Source organism: Rana temporaria, chromosome 2 (genome assembly GCF_905171775.1).
Source record: "Rana temporaria chromosome 2, aRanTem1.1, whole genome shotgun sequence".
NCBI classification, from domain to species: domain Eukaryota; kingdom Metazoa; phylum Chordata; class Amphibia; order Anura; family Ranidae; genus Rana; species Rana temporaria.
In genome coordinates, this window is record NC_053490.1 from 438,948,580 (window position 1) to 438,975,755 (window position 27,176).

At 44.3% G+C, this 27,176-nt stretch overlaps 1 protein-coding gene across 1 annotated transcript in view; it reads left to right on the forward strand.

Moving 5' to 3' along the window:
- The window catches only part of LOC120927603 (Rab interacting lysosomal protein), an 82,654-nt gene that overhangs the window by 25,988 nt on the left and 29,490 nt on the right, over nucleotides 1-27,176 (forward strand). The window contains exons 2-3 of the mRNA XM_040338385.1: nucleotides 19,916-20,039; nucleotides 20,878-20,999. Of these exons, the coding sequence (XP_040194319.1) occupies nucleotides 19,916-20,039; nucleotides 20,878-20,999 (246 nt within the window). The remainder of the gene's footprint in view (nucleotides 1-19,915; nucleotides 20,040-20,877; nucleotides 21,000-27,176) is intronic.

Consider the following 27,176-nt stretch of genomic DNA (forward strand, 5'->3'; position numbering starts at 1 on the left):
TCGGCATTCCACGAGCGGACGCAATTTTGAAGCGTGACATGTTGGGTATGAATTTACTCGGCGTAACATTATCGTTCATAATATAAAAAAAAAAATGGGGATAACTTTACTGTTGCTTAAAATAAAAAAGTGTAATTTTTTCCCAAAAAAGTGCGCTTGTAAGACCGCTGCGCAAATACGGCGTGACAGAAAGTATTGCAACGATCGCCATTTTATTCTCTAGGGTGTTAGAATAAAATGTATATATATGTTTGGGGGTTCTAATTAGAGGGAAGAAGATGGCAGTGAAAATAGTGAAAAATTACATTAGAATTGCTGTTTAACTTGTAATGCTTAACTTGTAATACCAACGGCCACCACCAGATGGTGCCAGCTCACACAAGGAAGAGCTGGGGACTTCACAAAAAAAAAAAAAATCTATTTCTAGTCGCCCTGGCGACCGGGATTTGTCGAGCCCTGCAGTCAGGTCCATAAATATTTGGTGTATAGAGCAAAAAAAAATTGAATTGTCGATGTCCCAATATTTATGGACCTGACTGTATCGAATAAGTTGAGCACCGCTTTGTACTCTCATGTATGGTACTGTTGCATACCTCCCAACTTTATGTGATGGGAATGAGGTACACTTATTAGCAAAAGTATGTAGACATAGGACACGCCCCCATGTCACGCCCCAATTAAAGGAGAATTGTACAAAATGAGTGGTTAAACCTACAAGTGCTTTTTTACCACTACTATTCCTTTATATTGGCTTTTGCAATTAACAAATGCAGCAATTTAGAAATTGGCAGAAAGGTTTATCACTGTAAAACAATTTGATAGGTGAATAGTTCATTTTTTATACAACTATATAGATCAGACCAAAATGATGGACAGAGGGACCCTCAAAATCAGGGACAGTTGGGTGCTTTGCTGTTAACCAGTTGATAACTACTTGCCCACCGGGCCTATTTTGTCACTTCTCTCCTTCATGTTCATTGTTTTAATATTGATGATTTTGGCATACAGCTCATGGAAACCCAAAATTCCTATCTCAAAAAATTAGCCTATCATGAAAAGGTTCTCTAAACGAGCTCTTAACCAATCATTTGAATCAACTAATTAACTCTAAACACCTGCAAAAGATTCCTGAGGCTTTTAAAAACTCCCAGCCTGGTTCATTACTCCAAACCGCAATCATGGGTAAGACTGCCGACCTGACTGCTGTCCAGAAGGCCATCATTGACACCCTCAAGCAAGAGGGTAAGACACAGAAAGAAATTTCTGAACGAATAGGCTGTTCCCAGAGTGCTGTATCAAGGCACCTCAGTGGGAAGTCTGTGGGAAGGAAAAAGTGTGGCAGAAAACGCTGCACAACGAGAAGAGGTGACCGGACTCTGAGGAAGATTGTGGAGAAGGACCGATTCCAGACTTTGGGGGACCTGCGGAAGCAGTAGAAACATCCAGAGCCACCGTGTACAGGCATGTGCAGGAAATGGGCTACAGGTGCCGCATTCCCCAGGTCAAGCCACTTTTGAACCAGAAACAGCGGCAGAAGCGCCTGACCTGGGCTACAGAGAAGCAACACTGGACTGTTGCTCAGTGGTCCAAAGTACTTTTTTCGGATGAAAGCAAATTTTGCATGTCATTTGGTAATCAAGGTGCCAGAGTCTGGAGGAAGACTGGGGAGAGGGAAATGCCAAAATGCCTGAAGTCAAGTGTCAAGTACCCACAGTCAGTTATGGTCTGGGGTGCCATGTCAGGTGCTGGTGTTGGTCCACTGTGTTTTATCAAGGGCAGGGTGAATGCAGCTAGCTGTCAGGAGATTTTGGAGCACTTCATGCTTCCATCTGCTGAAAAGCTTTATGGAGATGAAGATTTCATTTTTCAGCACGACCTGGCACCTGCTCACAGTGCCAAAACCACTGGTAAATGGTTTACTGACCATGGTATTACTGTGCTCAATTGGCCTGCCAACTCTCCTGACCTGAACCCCATAGAGAATCTGTGGGATATTGGGAAGAGAAAGTTGAGAGACGCAAGACCCAACACTCTGGATGAGCTTAAGGCCGCTACCGAAGCATCCTGGGCCTCCATAACACCTCAGCAGTGCCACAGGCTGATTGCCTCCATGCCACGCCGCATTGAAGTAGTCATTTCTGCAAAAGGATTCCCGACCAAGTATTGAGTGCATAACTGAACATAATTATTTGAAGGTTGACTTTTTTTTAATTAAAAACACTTTTCTTTTATTGGTCGGATGAAATATGCTAATTTTTTGAGCTAGGAATTTTGGGTTTTCATGAGCTGTATGCCAAAATCATCAATATTAAAACAATAAAAAGGCTTGAACTACTTCAGTTGTGTGTAATGAATCTAAAATATATGAAAGTATAATGTTTATCAGTACATTACAGAAAATAATGAACTTTATTTCAATATGCTAATTTTTTGAGAATGACCTGTGTGTGTGTGTGTGTGTGTGTGTGTGTGTATATATATATATATATATATATATATATATATATATATATATGTAGATATGTATATTTTTTTTTTTTAGCAGACATCCTATGGAATAAAATGGCAGTCATTGCAACTTTTTTTTCTCGCACGGTATTTGCGCAATAATTTTTCAAACACCTTTTTTTTTGGGAAGTTTCATGAATTAAAAAATAACAAAACAGTAAAGTTAGCCCAATTTTTTTGTATAATGTGAAATATGGATACCTAACATGTCACGCTTTAAAATTGCGCACACTCATGGAATGGTGCCAAACTTCGGTACTTCAAAATCTCCATAGGCAACGCTTACATTTTTTTTACAGGTTAATATTTTCGAGTTACAGAGGAGGTCTAGTACTAGAATTGTTGCACACGCTCTAACGCACGCGACAATACCTCATATGTGGGGTTTGAACGGCGTTTACATATCTGGGCGGGACTTGCATGTGTGTTCGCTTCTGCGCGCAAGCTACCGGGGATAGGGGCGTTTTAAAATATTTTTTTTTTTTTTATTATTTTACTTCATTTTTTATTTTTACTTTTATTTTTTATTTATTTTTTATCACTTTTATTCCTATTCCAAGGAATGTAAACATTAGGGTTGTCCAGATACCGATACCAGTATCGGTATCGGGACCGATACCGAGTATTTGCGGGAGTACTCGTACTCGTGCAAATACCCCCGATACCTAAATAGAATACTTTCCCCCCCCGCCGCTGCCGCCGCATCGCACCGCCACATCAAGGGACATGGCTAGAGGGACATTGCTGCATATGTGAGGGACATGGCTAGAGGGACATTGCTGCATATGTGAGGGACATGGCTGCATATGTGAGGGACATGGCTAGAGGGACATGGCTGCATATGTGAGGGACATGGCTAGAGGGACATTGCTGCATATGTGAGGGACATGGCTAGAGGGACATTGCTGCATATGTGAGGGACATGGCTAGAGGGACATGGCTGCATATGTGAGGGACATGGCTAGAGGGACATGGCTGCATATGTGAGGGACATGGCTAGAGGGACATGGCTGCATATGTGAGGGACATGGCTAGAGGGACATTGCTGCATATGTGAGGGACATGGCTAGAGGGACATTGCTGCATATGTGAGGGACATGGCTAGAGGGACATGGCTAGAGGGACATGGCTGCATATGTGAGGGACATGGCTAGAGGGACATGGCTGCATATGTGAGGGACATGGCTAGAGGGACATGGCTGCATATGTGAGGGACATGGCTAGAGGGACATGGCTGCATATGTGAGGGACATGGTTAGAGGGACATGGCTGCATATGTGAGGGACATGGCTAAAGGGACATGGCTGCATATGTGGGGGACATGGCTGCATATGGGGGGGACATGGCTGCATTTGGGGACACATTTAAAAAAAGTATCGGTATTCGGTATCGGCGACTACTTGAAAAAAAGTATCGGTACTTGTACTCGGTCCTAAAAAAGTGGTATCGGGACAACCCTAGAACATCCCTTGTAATAGGAATCAGTGTGACAGGTCCTCTTTATGGAGAGATGTGGGGTCAATAAGACCTCACATCTCTCCTCCAGATTGCGGCTTTGTCTACTTCCAGGTACCGGGTGTGACGTCATAACATCGCGCCTGGACCTCCGATGGTCATAGAGATGACTGTGACCGCCTGGTCACCAGTCATCTCTATGGTTCTTCAGCGAGCGCCGGCTGATTCGCTCTCCGGGCTCCCGATGGCACGGGAGAGCCCGGAGAAGCACCGGGAGGGGGGGGGCGTCCCCTCCCGCTGCCTATAAGAACGATCAAGTGGCAGAACTGCCGCTTTGATCGTTCTTATTGTGCACCTAAAGACGGTGATATCTGAATGATGCCCGTAGCTGCAGGCATCATTCAGATATCACTGCACAAAGTGGAGGACGTATATTCTTGTACTGCGGTGGGCAAGTGGTTAAAATCAAAATTGATCCGAGTTGCAGTCTGATTCTCACTAAAGGGTTAATAAACCCACAACACTAATCGGCCTGTATAGGCAGTAAAGCATGCTTGTTGCACTTACTGTGGAACCTAAAATGTTAATCCTCTGCATTGTGTAAAAGGTCTGCCTTCTCTGATCCTCCCCTCGACATTCCTCCACAATCCCCCAAACCATCTCCTGATAGAATAGAGCCTTGGGGGCAAGCTGCACATGCTCAGTTTGTGTGTGTGTGTGTTTGTTTTTTGGGAGAGTGTATGTGTTGAGCACCTGGCCAATCGGCACTGTCCAGACCGAGGGTCAGGGGTCCTGCAGTCTCATGGGACAATCAGGGAAGAATGAAAACTCCTCCTACAAGCTTTAAACCAGACACTGATAGAAGCCACAAGACTGCTATATACTGTTGATGAGAACAAGTATTTAGCAGTTTATATTTACTAAAACTAGTGCATTTTCATGTTCTGTGTACTGTGGGAGACCAGTTATATTGAATGCCGGGTCCTGGGTTTAGTAACACCTTAATCTACTCTACATTATGCCTAATATTATAATAAGTGGATAGAGACAAGAAAATGTTAAGTGTGACTCTGTAAATGTATCCGTTTGGAACTTGCTGATCCTACCTAGGAAACACTGTGCCAAAGTCAGATGGATTGCACTGGATCCTATAATACCTCCTGTTTTATAGGATCTGGTGTAGGCAGATTGTGCACACTTCTTACAGACCTGGTGGACCGTGGCGGCTGGTGCTCAAAATTTTTGGGGAGGCGCAAACAAACTGAAACCCCCCCCCCCATCAATTGCTGCTACTGTGCCCATTAAACGCAGCCAGTTTGCGCCCCCCAAATGCAGCCAGTTTCCCCCCAGCCCGGCACTTACCTTCCTTGGGTCAGCGCCGTCCTCTCCACGCTTCCTCCGCTCCCTTGATGTCGTCTCCCGCCCTTGATGTCGCTTCAGCCAATCAGGTGACCGGTAACCAGACCCGGTGCACCCGATTGGCTGAGAGGCGGGTCAGTGTTAGGGAAGCGATTCCCTAACACAGCACTGTTTTACCAGAGAACACACAGCCTGTGCACCCTCTGGTTAACCATTTGGAAGCTGATTAGAGCCCACAGGCTCTAATCGCGTAGCATATTGGAGCCTCTCGCTCTAATCAGGCACTTCCAAAACACACCCACCGCTGTTATTCAGATGGCCGGCGCTCAACAGGGGGCCGGACACCTGAATAGTGGGCACCAGCGGTGACAATATGTATGCAATGCATGAATCTATGTATTAAAGTGGAGGTTCACCCGGAAATGTAAATTTTTTTAACATTAGATTGAGGCTCATTTTGTCTAGGGGAATCGGGTAGTTTTTTTAAAAACGAAGCAGTACTTACCGTTTTAGAGAGCGATCTTCTCCGCCGATTCCGGGTATGGGCTGCGGGACTGGGCGTTCCTATTTGAGTGACAGGCTTCCGACAGTCTTCCGACGGTCGCATACATCGCGTCACGATTTTCCGAAAGTAGCCGAACGTCGGTGCGCAGGCGCCGTATAGAGCCGCACCGACGTTCGGCTTCTTTCGGCTACTAGTGACACGATGTATGCGACTGTCGGAAGACTGTCCATCAAATAGGAACGCCCAGTCCCGCAGCCCATACCCGGAAGCGGCGGAGAAGATCGCTCTCTAAAACGGTAAGTACTGCTTCGTTTTTTTTTTAAAAACTACCCGATTCCCCTTAACAAAATGAGCATGAATCTAATGTTAAAAAAAAATTTCGGGTGAACTCCCACTTTAATTGATGGGTGCAGGAGAGAGGGGGCGGCACTCCTGTGCCCACTATGGACACACCGCCACTGCTGGTGGACTGTGGTCTCTTGTCATAGGGGTGGAAGGCTGTTGCCCAGTATAACATCCAGGCATCTAGAGGTGCCTCAAAACCATGGCAGAATGTTTGGCTTGCCTGCATTTTGCTGGTATTGTCAAGGCTTGTCTGTTCCCTCCTGCTTCCCACACATACCCAATGATTTATCACTATGACAAGTTGCCACATTGGCTAGAAGGAAGGTGTGGAAAGGGGCAGGCCAGCTTTGACATTACCAGGAAGAGCTGTAGCATTGCTGGTTATTGGCTGGGTGTTGGAGCGTAATGGTATGGCTTGTGCAGGAACATGACTTTATTATGGCCCTCTTGAATTGCATATCTGTTAAAGGTGAACAACTCATATATTGAAGCCAGAGACACTCCTACTTTCATTTTTAGAATGTTTCAGCTTTTCTGTTACTTTTTTTGTTCCACTCATTCAAAGGCAGACAGAAGGGAACAATGGCAAACATATCGTTTCATAACAGCAACTTGTATTTGTGAGAAGGAAAAACAAAAAAAAGTTTCTGGCAAACGGGCATTTTTCAGGAAGAATTCAATCGTTCTATAAATGCGTTCCTGAAAATTGCCAGAAACTTTTTTTGTTTTTCCTTCTCACAAATACAAGTTGCTGTTATGAAACGATATGTTTGCCATTGTTCCCTTCTGTCTGCCTTTTAAATGAGTGGAACAAAAAAGTAACAGAAAAGCTGAAACATTCTAAAAATGAAAGTAGGAGTGACAACGTGGGGCATTCATCATTGTTCTTAAAGGAAAACATGGGTGATATGAGATTTACAGACATGCCAACTACTTACATTCACAAGCACTTTTTAGATGCTTTTAAAGAGGAAGTAAAGGCGATTTTTTTTTTTTCCCTACAAAAACCCTGCAAGAGAAATGACTTACTTGAGATTGAGGCCCCCGAAGGGCTTCTCGTTCCCCTTCTCCTCCGCCGCTGCCATGTCCCCTCCATGATTCTTCTGGGTATCGCCGCTCCGGCGCTGTGATTGGCCGGAGCAGCAATGACGTCACGCGTGCGTAACCGGCGCAATCCCGCAAATGCGCGCGGGAGCAGAATAATCCTGGCATGATCCCAATCATGATGCCTGGACGCTCAGTGCGCCTGCGCCGTTGTCTACATCGGTGCAGTGTTTTCTGAAAATATCCAGGGATGGACTGGCCATTGGGACTACAGGGAGTTTCCCGGTGGGCCGATGGATCAGTGGGCCGGCTTCAGTGGCAGTGGACCGCTGCCCCCTCCGCTCCTCTGTCTCTACCTCCCCACAGCGTTCACCTGGGGGGAACAAAGAAGCAGGGGGACGACAGAGGAGCAGGGGGGAGGGGACAGCTGACTCAACAGCTATGGCCTCTGAGTTTCTCACTTCTGCCTAATCTTGTCCCATAAGGGGGGGCATCAAACCGATTGTTTGCCCTGGGTGAAATAATGTCTAGCTTCCCCACTGGTACTGCCTATAAGAGTACCAGTACCAGCCGTTCTACTCTAATAAAGTAGTGGCTAGTGAAGGGGGAGAGGGGGCTTGGGTGGTTGGTGGGTGTGGGAGTTGTCCGGCCGCCGTGGGAGAGATCTGTCAAAGTGGGCCAGTCTGGATGAAGTCCAGGGCCAAATTCTTGTCCCAGTCCAGCCCTAAAAATATCTGTGTAGGTTAAGAAGCCATTTCTTGCACCTATAGGTAAACCTTAATCTAGGCTTACCTGTAGGTGCAAGTTGTCAGAGTGGGTTTACAACCACTTTAAGTGACACATACTGTACTGTATCAGGTAATAAATGAGCCTCTGAGTGAGGTATAGGCTTCCCTTCCATGGTAAAAAAAGGTTGGAATAGACGTCAGTCTGGTTTTAGGCACTGACCCTTTGGAAAGCACTAATCCTTAATTTGTCGTCATACATCTATATAAAAAAAATAAAATAAAATTGGTACATGCAGAATGGAAGTCTGGTACATTCAGATCAGAAACCTTCTGTAGGCCCCTTTCACACTTGTGCGACTTGTCCTGCGATTTGGGACTGCAAAGTCGCATGACAAATCGTTCCCCATGATTTCCAATGATAACCATTCATATATGTACGACTTCGAAGTAGTCCCTGTACTACTTTGGTCCGACTTTGATGAAAGTTGAGGTCCATAGATCTAAAATTTACACAGGTATTCCCTGAAATTGTGTCAAAATTGCGCCACTTTGAAGTCGCGGTAGTGTGAAAGGGGCCTTATCCCCGGTTCACATTGGAGCGATCTGACATGCAATTTGACATGTCAAATCGGCGGCAGTGGCATCGTCCTAATCGGTGCGATGGCTCACCGATTTTCATAAAGTAGTTTCTGTCTTACGGAAATCGGGACTGACATGCGAGAATGAAATGGTGCGAGTTCAGCTGAACTAACAACAAATCTTCTGTGGATGTCGGCTGCCTTAAATCCCTCTGTCTCTTCATGTAATCCCAGACAGACTCCATGATGTCGAGGTCGGGGCTTCTTAACCGGTTCCGGACCGCCGCCTGTACATATACGTCGGCAGAATGGCACGTACAGGCACATTGGCGTACCTGTACGTCCCTGCCTAGACGCCGGTCGGGGGTCCGATTGGACCCCCCCCCGGTACATGCGGCGGTTCGGTAGGCTCCAGAAGCGATCCGTGATGAGGGGGCGGCTGTCCGTTTTCAGCTCCCCCTCTGCGATCGCTCTGAGCCAATGACTGAACTCCCCCCTCCTCTTCCTGTGTTTAGTGTAAACACAGGAAGAGGGAAGTGTGTGTTCTCTCCTCGTGGTGGTCATATCGACCACCGCTGCGGAGAGAAGACATCACAATCGTAAGTTGCACCTAACAGCACACTGACACCTGTACATTAGGCACATTTAACCCCCTTTTAACCCCTTCAGTCACCGCCGATCGCCCCCCCCCAGTCTCCTGTAACATTGACACTGATTGCAGGGATCATTTATTTTCTGATTTCTGCATTTAGTGTCAGTGTTACAGAAAAAAGTGTCAGGGCAGTTAGTTTTAGCCCCCTTTAGGTCCAGGGTAGCCCCCTACCCCCCCCTAATAAAGGTTTAACCCCTTGATCACCGCCCTAGTTAACCCTTTCACCCCCTATTGCCAGTGTCACTAAGCGATCGATTTTCTGATCGCTGTATTAGTGTCACTGTTGCCGCTAGGCAGTTAGTTTTTTTTGAGGTTCGCCGCCAGGTTCTATAGCGTTAGGTACCCCCAATAAATAAAGTTTTTAACCCCTGATTGCCCCCTAGTTAACCCTTTCACCCCCTATTGCCAGTGTCACTAAGCGATCGATTTTCTGATCGCTGTATTAGTGTCACTGTTGCCGCTAGGCAGTTAGCTTTTTTTGAGGTTCCCCGCCAAGTTCTATAGCGTTAGGTACCCCCAATAAATAAAGTTTTTAACCCCTGATTGCCCCCTAGTTAACCCTTTCACCCCCTATTGCCAGTGTCACTAAGCGATCGATTTTCTGATCGCTCTATTAGTGTCACTGTTGCCGCTAGGCAGTTAGCTTTTTTTGAGGTTCCCCGCCAAGTTCTATAGCGTTAGGTACCCCCATAAATAAAGTTTTTAACCCCTGATTGCCCCCTAGTTAACCCTTTCACCAGTGATCACCGTATAAGTGTTACGGTTGACGCTGGTTAGTTTGCTGTTTATAGCATCAGGGCACCCGCCGTATATAACCCAATAAAGGTTTAACCCCCTGATCGCCCGGCGGGTGATATAAATTAAATTTTAGCGTCAGTCAGGGTCTGCGTCGCCCCAGGCAGTGTTAGGTTAGTGCCAGTACCGCTTACACCCACAAAGCATACACCCCCCTTAGTGGTATAGTATCTGAACGGATCGATACCTGATCTGATCAGATCTATACTAGCGTACCCAGCAGTTTAGGGTACCCAAAAACGCATTGTTAGCGGAATCAGCCCAGATACCCGCTAGCACCTGCGTTTTCCCCCTCTGCCCAACCCACCCAAGTGCAGTATCGATCGATCACTGTCACTTCAAAAACACAACACACAACTGCAGCGTTCGTAGAGACAGGCCTGATCCCTGCGATCGCTAACAGTTTTTTTTGGAAGCGTTTTCTACATTTTCCTTTCTATAGTCAGGTGCTTTTTTTACCTGTGAATCATCACCAGTGTACCACTAAATTTAAAACCCAAAATGGCAAAGCGAATGTACAGTGGTGAAGAGGCCGTCAGGATTCTGTGCATGTCAGATAGTGAAGAAGAGGAGGTCACGTATCTGACAGAATCTGGCTCAGAATACGATCCTGTTTACGACAGCGGCTCCATGTCAGATAGCTCGGACGACGGAGTAGTGGTCCCTGCTAAGGCCAGGCGTACCCGACCCCGTTCTGATGTTGTTGAGCAGCAAGAACCGCAGGACCCTTGTATGGAGCAGAGAGCCAGTACTAGCGCCGCCATTCCTTCTGGTGGATTGGCAAGCACCAGCGGCCTAGTACACCCTGGTCGTTCATCCAGCACTGCAGTATCACGTGGTGACGTAGCGAGTCCCATAAGTGCAGTTCAAGCTGGCGATGTGGCAAGCACAAGTAGTGTCCCGCTGCCACCAAGAAGAAGACAGAGACAGGCCCGTCGTGCCCATAGTGCCCTTCCTGCAGAATTCGCCTATCCTGATTGGGTCCCCACCACTTCTGCAGCACCCGTACTTCCCCCATTCACTGGCCAACCCGGTATTCAGGTGGATACAGCGAATTTTATGGCACTTGATTTTTATTCGCTGTTTTTCACGGAAGATCTCTTTAGATCTATTGTGGACCAGAGTAATTTATATGCTGGTACCTACATCGCCGCTAACCCCCAGTCTCTCCTTGCCAAAGAATGGAAACCTCTTGAGGTTTCCGAATTTAAAACCTTTCTGGGCCTTACCCTCAACATGGGCATACACCAATTTCCGGAGTTGCGGATGTATTGGTCCACACATCCCATCGACCATATGCCCGTGTTCTCTGCTCACATGGCCAGGAAACGATACGAGGCGATCCTGCGGTTTCTGCATTTCAGTGACAATGCACTTTGTCGTCCACGTGGAGACCCTGAATTTGACCGGCTCTACAAAATTCGGCCCCTCATAAATCATTTCAACGAACGTTTTGCAGCCTTGTTTAATCCCCAGCAGGTTGTTTGCGTTGACGAGTCCCTGATTAAATTTTCTGGCCGCTTGTCTTTCAAGCAGTACCTTCCCAACAAGCGTGCCAGATACGGGGTCAAGCTCTATAAGCTCTGTGACAGGGCAACAGGCTACACATGGAGCTTTAGGGTTTATGAGGGCAAAGATAGTGAGGTAGAGCCGGAAGGATGCCCAGATTACATGGGGAGCGCTGGCAAGATCGTGTGGGACTTGGTGTCACCCTTATTCGGAAAGGGGTACCACTTATACGTGGACAATTATTACAGCAGCGTGCCACTTTTTAGTCACCTGTTCGATCATCAGATTGGAGCATGTGGCACCGTGCGACCTAATCGCCGGGGCTTCCCCCAGAGGCTTGTAGATTCCCGTCTTAGCCTGGGGGCGAGAGCCTGCTTCAGAAGTAATAATTTGCTCGCTGTGAAGTGGCGGGACAATAAGAATGTTTTCGTTCTTACCACCCTTCATGCAGACACGACAGTACAAATTCGTACGGCGACTGGTGTTGTGGAGAAACCCCTCTGTATCCACGAATATAACCAAAACATGGGAGGGGTGGACCTCAACGACCAGTTGATGGCGCCGTATCATATTGTCCGTAAGACGAGACGCTGGTACAAAAAAGTGTCTCTACATTTATTTCAATTGGCTCTACTGAATGCTCACGTCTTATACAGAGCTTCAGGACAGAATGGATCCTTTCTTGCATTCCAGAAGGAGATCATCACAGAACTCCTGTATCCAGGCGGTACTGTACCTCACCATCCCCAACCAAATGCAGTAAGCCGACTGCATGAGAGGCATTTTTCGTATGCCCTCGAGAGTACCCCTACCCAACGAGCCCCCCAAAGAAAATGTCGTGTCTGTAGAAAGCGCGGATTTAGGCGTGACACCCGTTATTTTTGTCCCCGCTGTCCTGACAATCCTGGTCTTTGTATTGGGGAATGTTTTGAACGCTTCCACACACGAGTTAATTATTAGTGTAGGGCAAAACATTACACAGGCTAAGTACACTTACACAGGGTCTCCCAAGATGCCATCGCATTTTGAGAGACCCAAACCTGGAACCGAAAAGTTGAACAGTTACAAAAAAAAGTGTTAAAAAGGAAAAAATAAAAAACAAAAAAATAGTTGTCGTTTTATTGTTCTCTCCCTCTCTATTCTCTCTCTATTGTTCTGCTCTTTTTTACTGTATTCTATTCTGCAAAGTTTTATTGCTGTTGTGTTTTTTCATGCTTGCTTTTCAGGTATGTAATTTACTTTACTGTTTTCAGGTACGCCATTCAGCTGTTGCGCGGACTTATTTATCTTGACAGCAACAGCGTTTGCTCCCACGATATATAAAGCCGCGACTCCAGTGCTGTAGGAGGTGTTTTTACCACCACAGTTAAAAAAAAGAGCATATATGCCGAAGCATGGGGGCAGCAGGGGCGGAGGAGCGATTTTGCTCCTAATGCCGCGTACATACGGTTGACATTCCTACGGATGCTTTCCCGTGGAAAAGTCTGACCATGTGTACACGGCATAGAAAAGTCCGACCGTGTGTACGCGGCATAGAAAAGTCTGACCGTACGCGGCATAACTTTTTTGCGGGAGGATGTCCCCATGCTTCGGCATATATATATTTTAGGCACAGGTTGCGTTAAAAAATGTTTTATTTTTTACTATGTTTTTTTTATAGGTATTTGCTTTGCAGGTATGGTATGATCTTACTGTTATACTGGAATGTTACTTTGTTTTAATGTTAACCATCATTTGCTTAGCAGGTACGCCATTCAGTTGCAGTGCGGATTTATTTAGCGTGACAGCAACAGCGTTTGCTCCCACGATATATATAAAGCCGCGACTCCAATGCTGTATGAGGTGATTTCACCACCACAGTTCAAAAAAGAGCATATATGCCGAAGCATAGGGGCATTAGGGGCGGAGGAGCGATTTTGCTCCTAATGCCGCGTACATACGGTTGACATTCCTACGGAGGCTTTCCCGTGGAAAAGTCTGACCATGTGTACACGGCATAGAAAAGTCCGACCGTGTGTACGCGGCATAGAAAAGTCCGACCGTACGCGGCATAACTTTTTTGCGGGAGGATGCCCCCATGCTTCGGCATATATAAATGGTGCATGTATGCCCATCATTAGAAGTGGGTGGATGAAGGGAGGTATTCTAATGGTGGGCATACCCACCGATCAATCTTTTTTTCGTTCAGCCAACAGGCTGCATGGAAAAAAAAAGATTACAATACATGTCCAACAAGAACCATCAACGTACTGGTATGTTGCTGGACTTTGAATGGTTATACCAGAATGATGCCTGCGGGTTTAGGCATCATCTTGGTATCATTCTTTTCAGCCAGCGGTCGGCTTTCATGTAAAAGCAGTCCTAGCGGCTAATTAGCCTCTAGACTGCTTCTACATTCAGTGGGAGGGAATGTCCCCCCCCCGGATATAAACGGCGCCATTGAGAATATGGGAAAGCATTTTATCACACCGATCTTGGTGTGGTCAGATGCTTTGAGGGCAGAGGAAAGATCTAGGGTCTATTAGACCCCATTTAAAAAAAAAAAGGAGTACCTGTCACTAACTATTGCTATCATAAGGGATATTTACATTCCCTGAGATAACAATAAAAATGGTAAAAAAAAAAAAAATGGAAGGAACAGTTAACAAATAAAATAGAAAAAGCGAAATAAATATATTAAAAAAAAAAAAAAAAAAAAAAAGCATCCCTGTCCCCCCCTGCTCTTGCGCAAAGGCGAACGCAAGCGTCGGTCTGGAGTCATATGTAAACAGCAATTGCACCATGCATGTGAGGTATCACCGCGAAGGGCAGATCGAGGACAGTAATTTTAGCAGTAGACCTACTCTGTAAATCTAATGTGGTAACCTGTAAAGGCTTTTAAAGGCTTTTAAAAATGTATGTAGTTTGTCGCCACTGCGCATTTGTGCGCAATTTTAAAGTATGTCGTGTTTGGTATCCACGTACTCGGCCTAAGATCATAATTTTAATTTCATCAATAATTTGGGCAATATAGTGTGTTTTAGTGCTTTAAAATAAAAAAAAGTGTATTTTTTCCCCAAAAAATGCGTTTGAAAAAACGCTGCGCAAATACTGTGTGGAAATTTTTTTTGCAACACCCACCATTTTAATCTGTAGGGCCTTTGCTTTAAAAAAATATATAATGTTTGGGGGTTCAACTTAACTTTCTTGCAAAAAAATAATAGGTTTTTATGTAAACAAACAGTGTCAGAAAGGGCTTTTTCTTCAAGTGGTTAGAAGAGTGGGTGATGTGTGACATAAGCATTTTTTTCCCATTTTTCCCATTTTGGAAAGTAGACACCCCAAGCTATTTGCTGAGAGGCATCTCAAGTCCATGGAATATTTTAGATTTTGACCCAAGTTGCGGGATATATAAATATATATATATATATATATATATTTTTTTTTTGCGCAAAGTTGTCACTAAATGATATATTGCTCAAACATGCCATGGGCATATGTGGAATTACACCCCAAAATACATTCTGCTGCTTCTCCTGAGTACGGGGATACCACATGTGTGAGACTTTTTGGGAGCCTAGCCGCGTACGGGACCCCAAAAACCAATCACCGCCTTCAGGCTTTCTAAGGGTGTAAATTTTTGATTTCACTCCTCACTACCTATCACAGTTTTGAAGGCCATAAAATGTCAAAATAGCACAAAAAAAACCCAAATGACCCCATTTTGGAAAGAAGACACCCCAAGGAAACTGCTGAGAGGCATGCTGAGTCCATTGATTTTTTTTTTTTTGTCCAAAGTGATTGAATAATGACAAAAAAAAAAAAAAAAAAAAAAAATTTGTCACTAAATGATATATTGCTCACACATGCCACGGTTATATGTGGAGTTGCACCCTAAAATACATTCTGCTGCTTCTCCTGAGTACGGGGATACCACATGTTTGGGACTTTTTGGGAGCCTAGCCGCATACGGGACCCCGAAAACCAAGCACCGCCTTCAGCATTTCTAAGGGCGCAAATTTTTGATTTCACTCCTCACTACCTATCACAGTTTCGAAGGCCATAAAATGCCAAAATAGCACAAAACCCCCCCAAATGACCCCATTTTGGAAAGTAGACACCCCAAGCTATTTGCTGAGAGGCATGTTGAGTCCATGGAATATTTAATTTTTTTGCCCCAAGTGATTGAATCATGACCAAAAAAAATAAAAATAAAAAAATGTACAAAACATTGTCACTAAATGATATATTTCTCACACATGCCACGGTTATATGTGGAATTGCACCCCAAAATACATTCTGCTGCTTCTCCTGAGTACGGGGATACCACATGTGTGGGACTTTTTGGGAGCCTAGCCGCGTATGAGACCCCGAAAACCAAGCACCGCCTTCAGGATTTCTAAGGACATAAATTTTTGATTTCACTCACACAAATCTTGAAGGCAGTGCTTGGTTTTCGGGGCCCCGTACGCGGCTAGGCTCCCAAAAAGTCCCACACATGTGGTATCCCCGTACTCAGGAGAAGCAGCAGAATGTATTTTGGGGTGCAATTCCACATATAACCGTGGCATGTGTGAGAAATATATCATTTAGTGACAACGTTTTGTAATTTTTTTTTTTTGGTCATTATTCAGTGACTTGGGGCAAAAAAATTTAATATTCCATGGACTCAACATCCCTCTCAGCAAATAGCTTGGGGTGTCTACTTTCCAAAATGGGGTCATTTGGGGGGGTTTTGTGCTGTTTTGGCATTTTATGGCCTTCGAAACTGTGATAGGTAGTGAGGAGTGAAATCAAAAATGTATGCCCTTAGAAATCTTGAAGGCGGTGCTTGGTTTTCGGGGTCCCGTACGCGGCTAGGCTCCCAAAAAGTCCCACACATGTGGTATCCCCGTACTCAGGAGAAGCAGCAGAATGTATTTTGGGGTGTAATTCCACATATGCCCATGGCATATGTGAGAAATATATCATTTAGTGACAACGTTTTGTTTAAAAAAAAAAATTATTTTTTTTGGTCATTATTCAATCACTTGGGGCCATAAAATTAAATATTCCATGGACTCAACATGCCTCTCAGCAAATAGCTTGGGGTGTCTTCTTTCCAAAATGGGGTCATTTGGGGGGGTTGTGTGACATCTTGGCATTTTATGGCCTTCAAAACTGTGATAGGTAGTGATAGGTAGTGAGGAGTGAAATCAAAAATGTATGCCCTTAGAAAACTTGAAGGCGGTGCTTTGTTTTCGGGGCCCCGTATGCGGCTAGGCTCACAAAAAGTCCCACACATGTGGTATCCCCGTACTCAGGAGAAGCAGCAGAATGTATTTTGGGGTGCAATTCCACATATAACTATGGCATGTGCGATAAATATATCATTTAGTGACAACTTTGTGCAAAAAAAAATCAGTTTGTCATATTCCCGCAACTTGTGTCAAAATATAAAATATTCCATGGACTCGACATGCCTCTCAGCAAATAGCTTGGGGTGTCTACTTTCCAAAATGGGGTCATTTGTTTATTTTTTTTGCTATTTTGGCATTTTATGGCCTTCGAAACCTTGATAGGTAGTGAGGAGTGAAATCAAAAATTTGTGCCCTTAGAAATGCTGAAGGCGTTGCTTGGTTTTGGGGCCCCGTATGCGGCTAGGCTCCCAAAAAGTCCCTCACATGTGGTATCCCCGTACTCAGGAGAAGCAGCAGAATGTATTTTGGGGTGCAATTCCACATATAACCATGGCATGTGTGAGCAATATATCATTTAGTGACAACTTTTTGTAAACATTTTTTTTTTTTTTTTTTTTCGTCATTATTCAATCACTTGGGACAAAAAAAAAAAATATTCAATGGACTCAACATGCCTCTCAGCAGTTTCCTTGGGGTGTCTACTTTCCAAAATGGGGTCATTTAGGGGGGTTTAGTACTGCCCTGCCATTTTAGCACCTCAAGAAATGAGATAGGCAGTCATAAAATAAAAGCTGTGTAAATTCCAGAAAACGTACCCTAGTTTGTAGACGCTATAACTTTTGCGAAAACCAATAAATATACGCTTATTGCGATTTTTTTTACTAAAGACATGTGGCTGAATACATTTTGGCCTAAATGTTTGACTAAAATTTAGTTTATTCGATATTTTTTACTTTTTGTTATAAGAAAAATCATTTTTTTTCAAAATTTACGGTCTTTTTGCGTTTATATCGCACAAAATAAAAATCGCACAGGCAATCAAATACCATCAAAAGAAAGCTCTATTTGTGGGAAGAAAAGGACGCAAGTTTCGTTTCGTTACAACATTGCATGACCGCGCAATTACCAGTTAAAGCAGCGCATTGCCAAATTGTAAAAACACCTTGGGTCTTTGGACAGCGTATTGGTCCGGGGCTTAAGTGGTTAACACTGAAGATAGTTCTTGATGACATTGGCTGTATATTTGGGGTTGCTGCCCAGCTGCAGAACAATTTTGGGGCCAATTACTTGCGTCCCTGATTTTTATGGCATGATGGACAGTGACCCAAAGCGTACCGTACCTCCAAATCAACAAAAGAATTGCTACACCAGAAGAATAAAGTGTCTTTATAGAATGGCCCAGCCGGAGCCTGGGCCTGAATCTGTTTGAAAATCTGTGGGGCAACCTAAGGAGGACTCTGCACAGGAGATTTCCTCACAATGTGAGGGATATGGAGCGTGTCTTTCAAGGACGAGTGGCCAAAGATTCCCAAGGCAAGATGTGCCTGAGACTCCTACACCAGGGGTGCCCAACCTTTTTAAGAGCGAGGACCACTTAAGCGACTTGGTAACCAGTCGCGGGCCACAATGAGCAGATGACAGGTCGGTGTCCACCCTGCTTATGCAAAGTGGACACAGCCCACTCTACTCTTTGGGCCCTCTCATCTGATCAAATGGAAGGGGATGGATCCACTTCTATTTTTTTAGCAGATCGGATTGGAGGTAGGCGGGTGTACACGGACACAAGTCTGTTTACATCTGCCGCTCCATAGAGGTGAATGGAGGGTCAGATTGGGTCAGACAGATCATGTTAAAGGGGCCTAAGGCTACTTTTACACTGATGGTATGCGGTCTACCCATACCGTGGATGCAGCGCAGCTGTACTTTGCAATAGATTTCTATTACCGTATTTATCAGGGTATTGCGCGCTCCGGCGTATAGCGCCCACCCCTAATTTTATTATATTATGTTATTACATTTTACTACTTACAGTTTTGGTGTCTTGCCCGGCGTCCATCGGCGGCCTCGTCCGGTCCGGCGTCCGTCTGCGGCCTCGGTGGTGTCCTCCCGGCTTCTCCCGCGCTGTCTTCATGGCGAATCCCCGCCTCCCGCGCTCAGTTTGAAGCCTCTGCCGACGTATACCGAGCGCAGTAGACTCGCGTATATTCGGCCAGGCTCGGCTTCTCACGCATAACGTCACAGAGCGTGACTACGAGTGAAGCCGAGCCTGGCCGAATGTACCCGAGTGTACTGCGCTCGGTATATTGCGGCGCATGCATTCAAACTAGGCGCGGGTATCGGCGTATATCGCGCACCCACGATTTTGCCTTGAGTTTCAGGGCAAAAAAGTGCATGATATACGCCGATAAATACTGTATATCCTGCTGGTGTGGTGCACTTTCTGAAAGTGCACCAAACACGCAGGTAAAACCAGAAGTCTATGGCTCAGTGCAGGTAAAGCCGCAGGTGCACTGCACTACACCTGCGGATCAGTTTGAAAGCAGCCCAGTAACCACTGCAGAACAGATATGTCCATATACACTGTGATATTTTTTTTTCTTCACAAAATATACAATACACTGTGATTTTAGTAATAAACTTGCTGTTCCAGGCAGAGTGCATTTGGTATCACTCCACCTATGACAGGAGCCGGTGCTATACAGGAAGCATTGGCTTATGCAGCTCTGCTCCACAGCTGCTTGCTTTCTCTACCGCTTGCTTCATTCACAACACTAATGCTCTGGCATGGCGGGTAGGCAACCTGCAATCTGGGCTTGCCAATCAGCCACCCCAGAGCAGAAGGTCGTGGGCCACATCAGAGGGCTCCGCGGGCCACATGTTGCCCCTGGGCCACTGGTTGGGCACCCCTGTCCACATTTAAACTGCAATACCTGCCAAATCATTTGCCATTTTGTTTATACAGTTTCCTAATCCAGCCATGCTGGTCAGACAGCTTGGTTATGACCTTCTTTAATGCAGTTAAAGCGATACAGCTCATTTATGGGTGTGGGAGTAGGTTTAAGATTGGATGGGATTAGACTGGACTGCCACTTGAATAAGGATAATCGCAAATAAGGTGGAAATTTGGACAAATACATCTAAAACATTGCAGTCACATTGAGGGAGAAAATAAAAGATGGGATAGTGATGGCAAATATCTGGCTCTCGTATCAATAATTAAGCATATCAATTCTGAAGTAAACTCTCAATTAATCTGTTTCGCTTGTTTTGTAACACAGGATCTGGAGCAGAAGCTGTTGGAGGCTCAGAGGAAAGAGCATGATCTTCAGAACCAGTTGTCTCATCTCACTGAGGAAAATCAGAAGCTCCTGGGTCAACTGACTGAGACCAAATCCCAGGGAGGTAGGAATGATTCTGCAACAACTGCCAAAATGCTGCAAATATTCTAACTAAAGCAAATCTTTCAGGCCTCGTACAGACGGGCAAACATGTACGATGAAAAACGGTCCGCCGGACCGTTTTCAGCGTACATGTCTGCCCGGAGATTTCTGTATGATGGCTGTACACACCATCATACAGAAATCCGCGCGTACTCGATACGCGGCGACGACGCAGCGACGTGCGCGGCCCTGGCAGTTCAATGCTTCCACGCATGCGTCGAAGTCATTCGACGCATGCGAGGGATGGCGGCCGCTCGGACATGTACGGTAGGTCTGTACAGACGACCGAACATGTCCGACGGACAGGATTCCAGCGGGCATGTTTCTAAACATGTTTAGAAATATTTGCCCGCTCGAAAAAGGCCCGGCGGGCAAATGTCCGCTGGAATCCTGTCCGCTCGGCTGTACAGACGACCGAACATGTATGCTGAAACTGGTCCGCGGACCAGTTTCAGCAGACATGTTCGGTCGTCTGTACGGGGCCTAAGACCTTCTGTGGAGTGTGTGTTTTTTTTTTTTAATAATAATAATAATAATAATAATAATAATAATAATTATTATTTTTGCAAGCTCAGCCTTTAGTGTGGATGGAGGAATCTCCACTGCTTCTATTGTATTTGAGCAACTGCAGCACCTGTGGAAGTGTTATTGAAATGTGTATGCCTTGTCACAGACAGGCCACGTGTTGCCATCCTAGTAAATCTGAGATGTTTAGGTAGTCGGAGATCTATTTTCAGTGCACCTTTGTGAATTCTGTAATGTAAAAAAGTAATGTTCTAATGGATTACATTTGTGTTAAGAATTTGCGGCAAGGGAGGAACGGGATCTGATGCTGAAGTTGAAAGTTGTGGTGGACAGGCAAAGAGACGAGATTCGGTCGCTCACACGTGAGAACCATCAGAGGAACAAAGACTCGGAGGCTGTAAGTTCGTTGCCCTAAGTCTCTATTTTTTAATTCTTATTATTAGTAGTAATAATAATTATTATCCAATTTTTTTTTTTTTTCATATTTATTACAAAGCTGGAGCAACAGCTTCCAGCATTAAATAAGCTTATCTGCTAAGCTGTGTCTAGTTCACACAATGCAAAGAGGCTTTCCCTGAGATATTTACATATATATACATACACATATACACACACAATGCATAGCCAACTGCCATCATGTTACCGGACATTGGTAACCTATTTACTATTATTTTGTGTTGGATCCAATTCGTATGCGATGGACATATTTATAATTACCGTCATTTTCTTAATTTTTTGCCAAGATGCTTAGTCATTCACTGTAAAGCAAGGATAATGGCGACGATCCCAGGGCCAGCTCCTTTAAAATAAGTCATCCGTTTTCTAACGGGTTCCCTTTTAATAACACAATTGCTTCATTACTCATTCATGAGTTCTGACCAAATCGCAAATGTCTTGGCTGAGTTTGTCAGCACTAAGCTGCTGAAGTGCAATTATCTATATATTGTTATGGTTTGTTAAACTGCACTGTCTTCTCTTTAATGTCTGTGAACAGTTAAGGCCAATACATCTTGGGGTGCTCGTAGCAATAACTGTGTTGTAAATAAGTGTACCTTGACCCAAAAGCAAAAATGTAATACATTGCAACTTACAGGCCTAAGGCCTCGTACACACGTCCGAGGAACTCGACGGGCAAAACTCATCGTTTTGCTCATCGAGTTCTGTGTGAAGCCGCAGAGGTTCTCGGCGAGCCAACTTTCCTCCATTGAACATCGAGGAAATAGAGAACATGTTCTCTATTTGGCTCGACGAGGAACTCGTCAACTTCCTCAGCCGCCGAAAGTGTACACGCCGGGTTTCTCAGCAGAATTCAGCTCCGATCGAGTTTCTGGCTGAATTCTGCCGAGAAACTCGGTCGTGTGTACGGGGCCATAGATGTAGTGGCTGCATTAATCTTCTTTTTTTTTTTTTTTGGGGCTTTTTCCCCATTTTGTTTTCATCTGGTGATCCTGACAGTGTTCCCCCCCCCCCCAACTTTCTTTAACAAACCAAGCTGTGAAGCAAAAGTGTCAAAGGGTTGAGACAAACCATCAGTGGCCATATTTTATTCATGTAAAACCTTTATCCGAAAAGGGACAATAACTGTTGCTTTAACTGCTTATAAAGTGTTAGCTGGAGTTTAGCTTTAATTTCCATATAAATCTGATTGACAATGCTGCTGTCCAAGGTTGTCTTTATCTCTTTTTATCTTGCGTCCTGTACCCTGCACGTCATAAATTGTGGCTACGTTTTGGTAGAAAATACCTTTTTTAAAAGACTCTTATGATGGTAAAAAGGACGATTTCTTTTTCTTGCATTGCTCTGTACCCGCAGAGCTGAGTAACGGCCACACCCCTCTGCACATGTGCACTTGCACACTTCTGCTGCAGAGAGGTGGAGGAGGTTTGTTTGACAACTCTGGGTCTTAAGCCTCGTACACGCGATCGAATTTTCCGCAGACAAAGCTGTGGACTTTTGTTCGAAGGTCGTTGGCCAAAAACTTGTCTTGCATACAAACGGCCCTCAATTGTCGACCAACAAACACAAGCGTACTTTTTTTTTTTTTAGCTCTTGAGCGCCACCCTTTGGGCACCTTCTGCATGTGTGTTTTTACTTGTGTACATACGCTTGGAAAATCCGACAACAGACCGTTGTCCGTGGAAAATTTTAAAGCCTGCCATCTAACTGTGGAAAATCCAACCACAATTGTCCGATGGAGCGTACAAACGGTCGGATTTTACACCAACAGCCTGTCATCGCACAATTCCCGTCGGAAAATCCGGTCGTGTGTACGAAGCTTAACTCTGCTGTTAAACGGCACAGTGATGGTCGCACTCCCTACACAACTGATGTAACAGGAAAGTGGAGGTAAGACTAGAAAAATGGAGGTTGATTGGTACAACATCTCTCAATTCATTTCGGCTTTTCATCAAATCTTAAAGCCTCGTACACACGATCAGTCCATCCGATGAGAACGGACCGATGGACTGTTCATCGGTTAACCGATGAAGCTGACTGATGGTCCTTCGCGCCTACACACCATCGGTTAAAAAACTGATCATGTCAGAACACGGTGATGTAAAACACAATGACATGCTGAAAAAAAATGAAGTTCAATGCTTCCAAGCATGCGTCGACTTGATTCTGAGCATGCGTGGATTTTTAACGGATGGTTGTGCCTACTAACGATCGGTTTTGACCTATCGGTTAGGAATCCATCCATCGGTTAAATTTAAAGCAAGTTTGCATTTTTTTAACCGATGGTTAAATAACCTATGGGGCCCACACACGATCGGCTTTGACCGATGAAAACGGTCCTTCAGACCGTTGTCCTCAGTTTTACCGATCGTGTGTACGAGGCCTAAGTCTTCCTCCTTCGCTTTTTTTGTACAAAGGTAAGTTAAAAATACATAATTATTGGGTTAGACTGCAATCATATTCTGCAGTGCACCCTAAAATAAAAAAAATACGTATTTTTTAGGACCACTCACAATCTAATGTACCTATTCTTCATTTTAAGCCCATTGTAGCATTATAATATTGGTCTGTCAGAAGAAAACTTGTGCAGGACTTGACTAAAATTGGCAGCCTGTTCAGTATTACATAATTTAAAAACCAGTGCATAAGCCAGGCAAGCTAGTAACGGAGCCAGAGAAGGAAGGAGACTGTAAGAAAGTGCACTTGAGGAAGTTGGACTCGCTATCTGGACAATCCCGTGTGCGTGTGTAACTGCAAGTAGAAGGGAGGGGGTTTCTGTGGGAAGGCCATAAAAATCACCTTTGGAGGATACAGTGTCATAACAAGTCACATGCCAGACTGGTTTTCTTATCGCTTTCACTTTTTTTTGCGTACGAACAGAAATATTCTTCTTGCAAACATTAACGTCCTGTCTCAGGGTTTCATAAGGATAATGATTGTTTTTCCACCACAGGAATTCTTCCATGGCTGGACTGTTGGTCTCACTTCACATGACTAAAGATGATTTGATATGAGAAATCTCCATTCATTGTATACTATGTAAAACATCTGAGCAGGGTGTGTTATAAGGTCTAGGCAGAGACCAAAGAGACAAGGAAAACTATATTTCTGTGTCAAAGAATTCATTGTATAAGAGGCAATGGTGTAAAGGTTTCGATCTAGGCTTTTAACTTCTAATAACCCTTTTGCTGCTAGAGCATTTTTTTAAAGCAAACATGTTAAAACAAGCATTTTGGGGAGCTGCGGTGGCTCGACGCGATTGGCACTGCGCTGACAAGCCATTCACCTCTGCAGCTAGGGGTTCGGATCCCGGTCTCAGCTACATGTGAATTGAGTTTGGTGGTCTCAGCCCGGCTCCCGGTGGGTGTGCTATGCAAGGTAAGCTTGCGCTTAGTACGCCCACCCCCTCCCACAAAAACCACCACACTTGCACGCACTCGAAATTGGGTTAACATGCACGCACTTTGACCACGCGGTCTCTAAAAAGAGAGGCAAAGGACTAACGGGGCTGGTTGAGTGGGCTAGATCCTCTCACTCCCTTATAGGGAGTCCCTCTGCCCCGTTGGGCTTCAAAGCGGAGCAGGTAGGGCGGGCTGTGTGGGAGGACCCCCTCACACACCCACCATTGCCACCCAGGGCATGGAGAAAGGTGGCAAATTGCCTCTGGGGGAGGCCTGCCTACTCCCAACTCCTGCAGTCCGGCTCCTCTCTCGAGTACACGCACAAAATACACTTTAAAAGAAAAAAAAACAAGCATTTTAGACTTGACAATTATATAAATTACTTAAAACCTTATAACCTGTAGAATAAACTAAAACTAGGTGTGTGTGTGTGTGTGTGTGTGTGTGTGTGTGTGTGTTTTATCTTATATACAGGCACGCACGCACACACAAACATACTTCCGAGAATCGTACGAAAAATGCTGCTTTCGAAACGATCGTACGATGATCGGATCGTTAGTACAGAGCTTCCGAGAGCCGATCAGGACAGTTCATCCGATTTTTATTCTATCATGCACGGAATTTTTTTTCGTACGATGCCAGATCGTACGATTTTCGTTTAATCAGCACAGCTGTCGTTCGAAAATACAATACAAATGCATTACAACACATGACATCACTTCTGATTTTTTATTCTGCCGTACGAGAATTTTCGTGACTTTAGTAAACCCATCAGATTCGACGTGAGATTAGCATACAAAAAAACGGAGATCATTCGTCCGATAATCGGATCGTGTGTACCGGGCATAAGGGAGGGTTAGCCCGTCAGAGATTATATATATATATATATATATATATATATATATATATATATATATATATATATATATATATATATATATATATATATATATATATATATAGCCATAGATTCCTATTCATTTTTGTGTTTATACCGCCAAAACGGAAATGGGGGGGGGGGGGGGGAGATTCCAATTTTAAAAAATTTATGTTGAGTGATGTTGGCACAAGAATTTTTATTAGCCTTGTTTGCACTGTATTTCTGTGTCGTAATTTCTAAGTTAAACAAGGAAATCAAGGTCAAATAATGGCAAGGAGGAATTCAGCATTTCACAAGAGGGCTGAAGGCCCTAGATATGGTTGGCAAAATGTATTTAGATATCAATCGTGTGTGTGTGTGTGTGTGTGTGTGTGTGTGTGTAAAGGGGGGGGGATAGAGAGTGATTAAAAATGGCAATGGTGGGGGGGAAAGAAAACCACACTTGCCCAATGCCTGCCCATCCAAGCTACTGGGATGAAAAAAAAAACTGATGGTGCCGCAATGGCAAAAAGAGAGATGGAGGTGAGGGATGAGAGATGAAGATTGCTAAGAGACATGCATAGGAGGGTAAGAAGGCTAGGGAGGTAGGAGGAATAGGGAGATGGTGAGGACCTGGCCAGCTCCTATATCGAGCAACTTGATCGCCCTCTTGTCTTTGATGGATAACAAGATCTTGGTAGTAATTTTTTTTTCAATAAAATAGTACATACATACAGCAAAAGCATAAATGACAGAGTTGCAGTACAAACAAAACAGCAGAGATATAATCAGATCTGTAAAGGCTGTGCTTGTAAACATGGTACGGGCCTTGATGACCTAGACCAGTCTACCCCCAACTGGGTTCTAACTGTAGGACTGGAAGGACATCACGATAAGTAATGGTACAGCCTGTACTATAGAAAGAGTAAAAATAAATAAATAAAGATAAAAATAAAAGTAAAATAAATACCAACAAAATATCCACTATAAACTAATAAAATATTCATTGCTCTACACCTGCATACTGCTTAATACTAAGCATAAATGTTTTCAAAAACTCAAGTAGAAATTAAATATTGCAATCTTTTAAATAGGCGGAGGCTCTATGATGTGTTAGCCATGTTTTCCATTTTTTCCTAAAAGAGGGGATTGTGTGGTTTTTATAAGCTAGCATCAGCTCGAATTGAGCTTGGGTATTCACTCTATTTATAACCGTGGAAATATTAGGTGCTTCTGTGGATTTCCATAGTTTAGTAACAGTTAGTCTCGAGGCTATCAAGATATGGGTCACGACAGTTCTATAAATGGTAGGGTATATCTCCAGGTCAATGCCCAGTAAAGCTGAGGCAGGTGTAAGCGTAAGCAGGTTGCCTGTGAAATCTGCTATGAAGGATGATATTGAGTTCCAAAAGCTTCTCAGTGATTTGCAACTCCAAAGAGTGTGTAGGAGGTTTCCAGTTTGTTCTTTGCACCTCCAACAAATGTCGGACATTGTAGGGTAGATTTTAGATAGCATGTAGGGAGTTAGATACCATCTATTGGTAATTTTTTGGGCGTTATCCCAATGTTCGATGCATGAAGATGCATTTTTAATTGTCTGGAATGATTTTTTCCATTGATCCCAGGAAAAGGATACGTCTAGGTTTTTTTCCCATTTTATCATATGAGTGTTTTTTTCAACTGGCTGGGATGAAAGTATGTTATAGAAGTATGAAATACCTTTTTTAACGTAATCCCTTTGTTGGGATAAATAATCCCAGATTAACGATGGTATCTCTATCGTATTTTCCGGGTTAAAATCCCTCAGACGCTTACACCTTCCCAGCTTGCACAAAGTGACATTTTTATAATTCAGGGG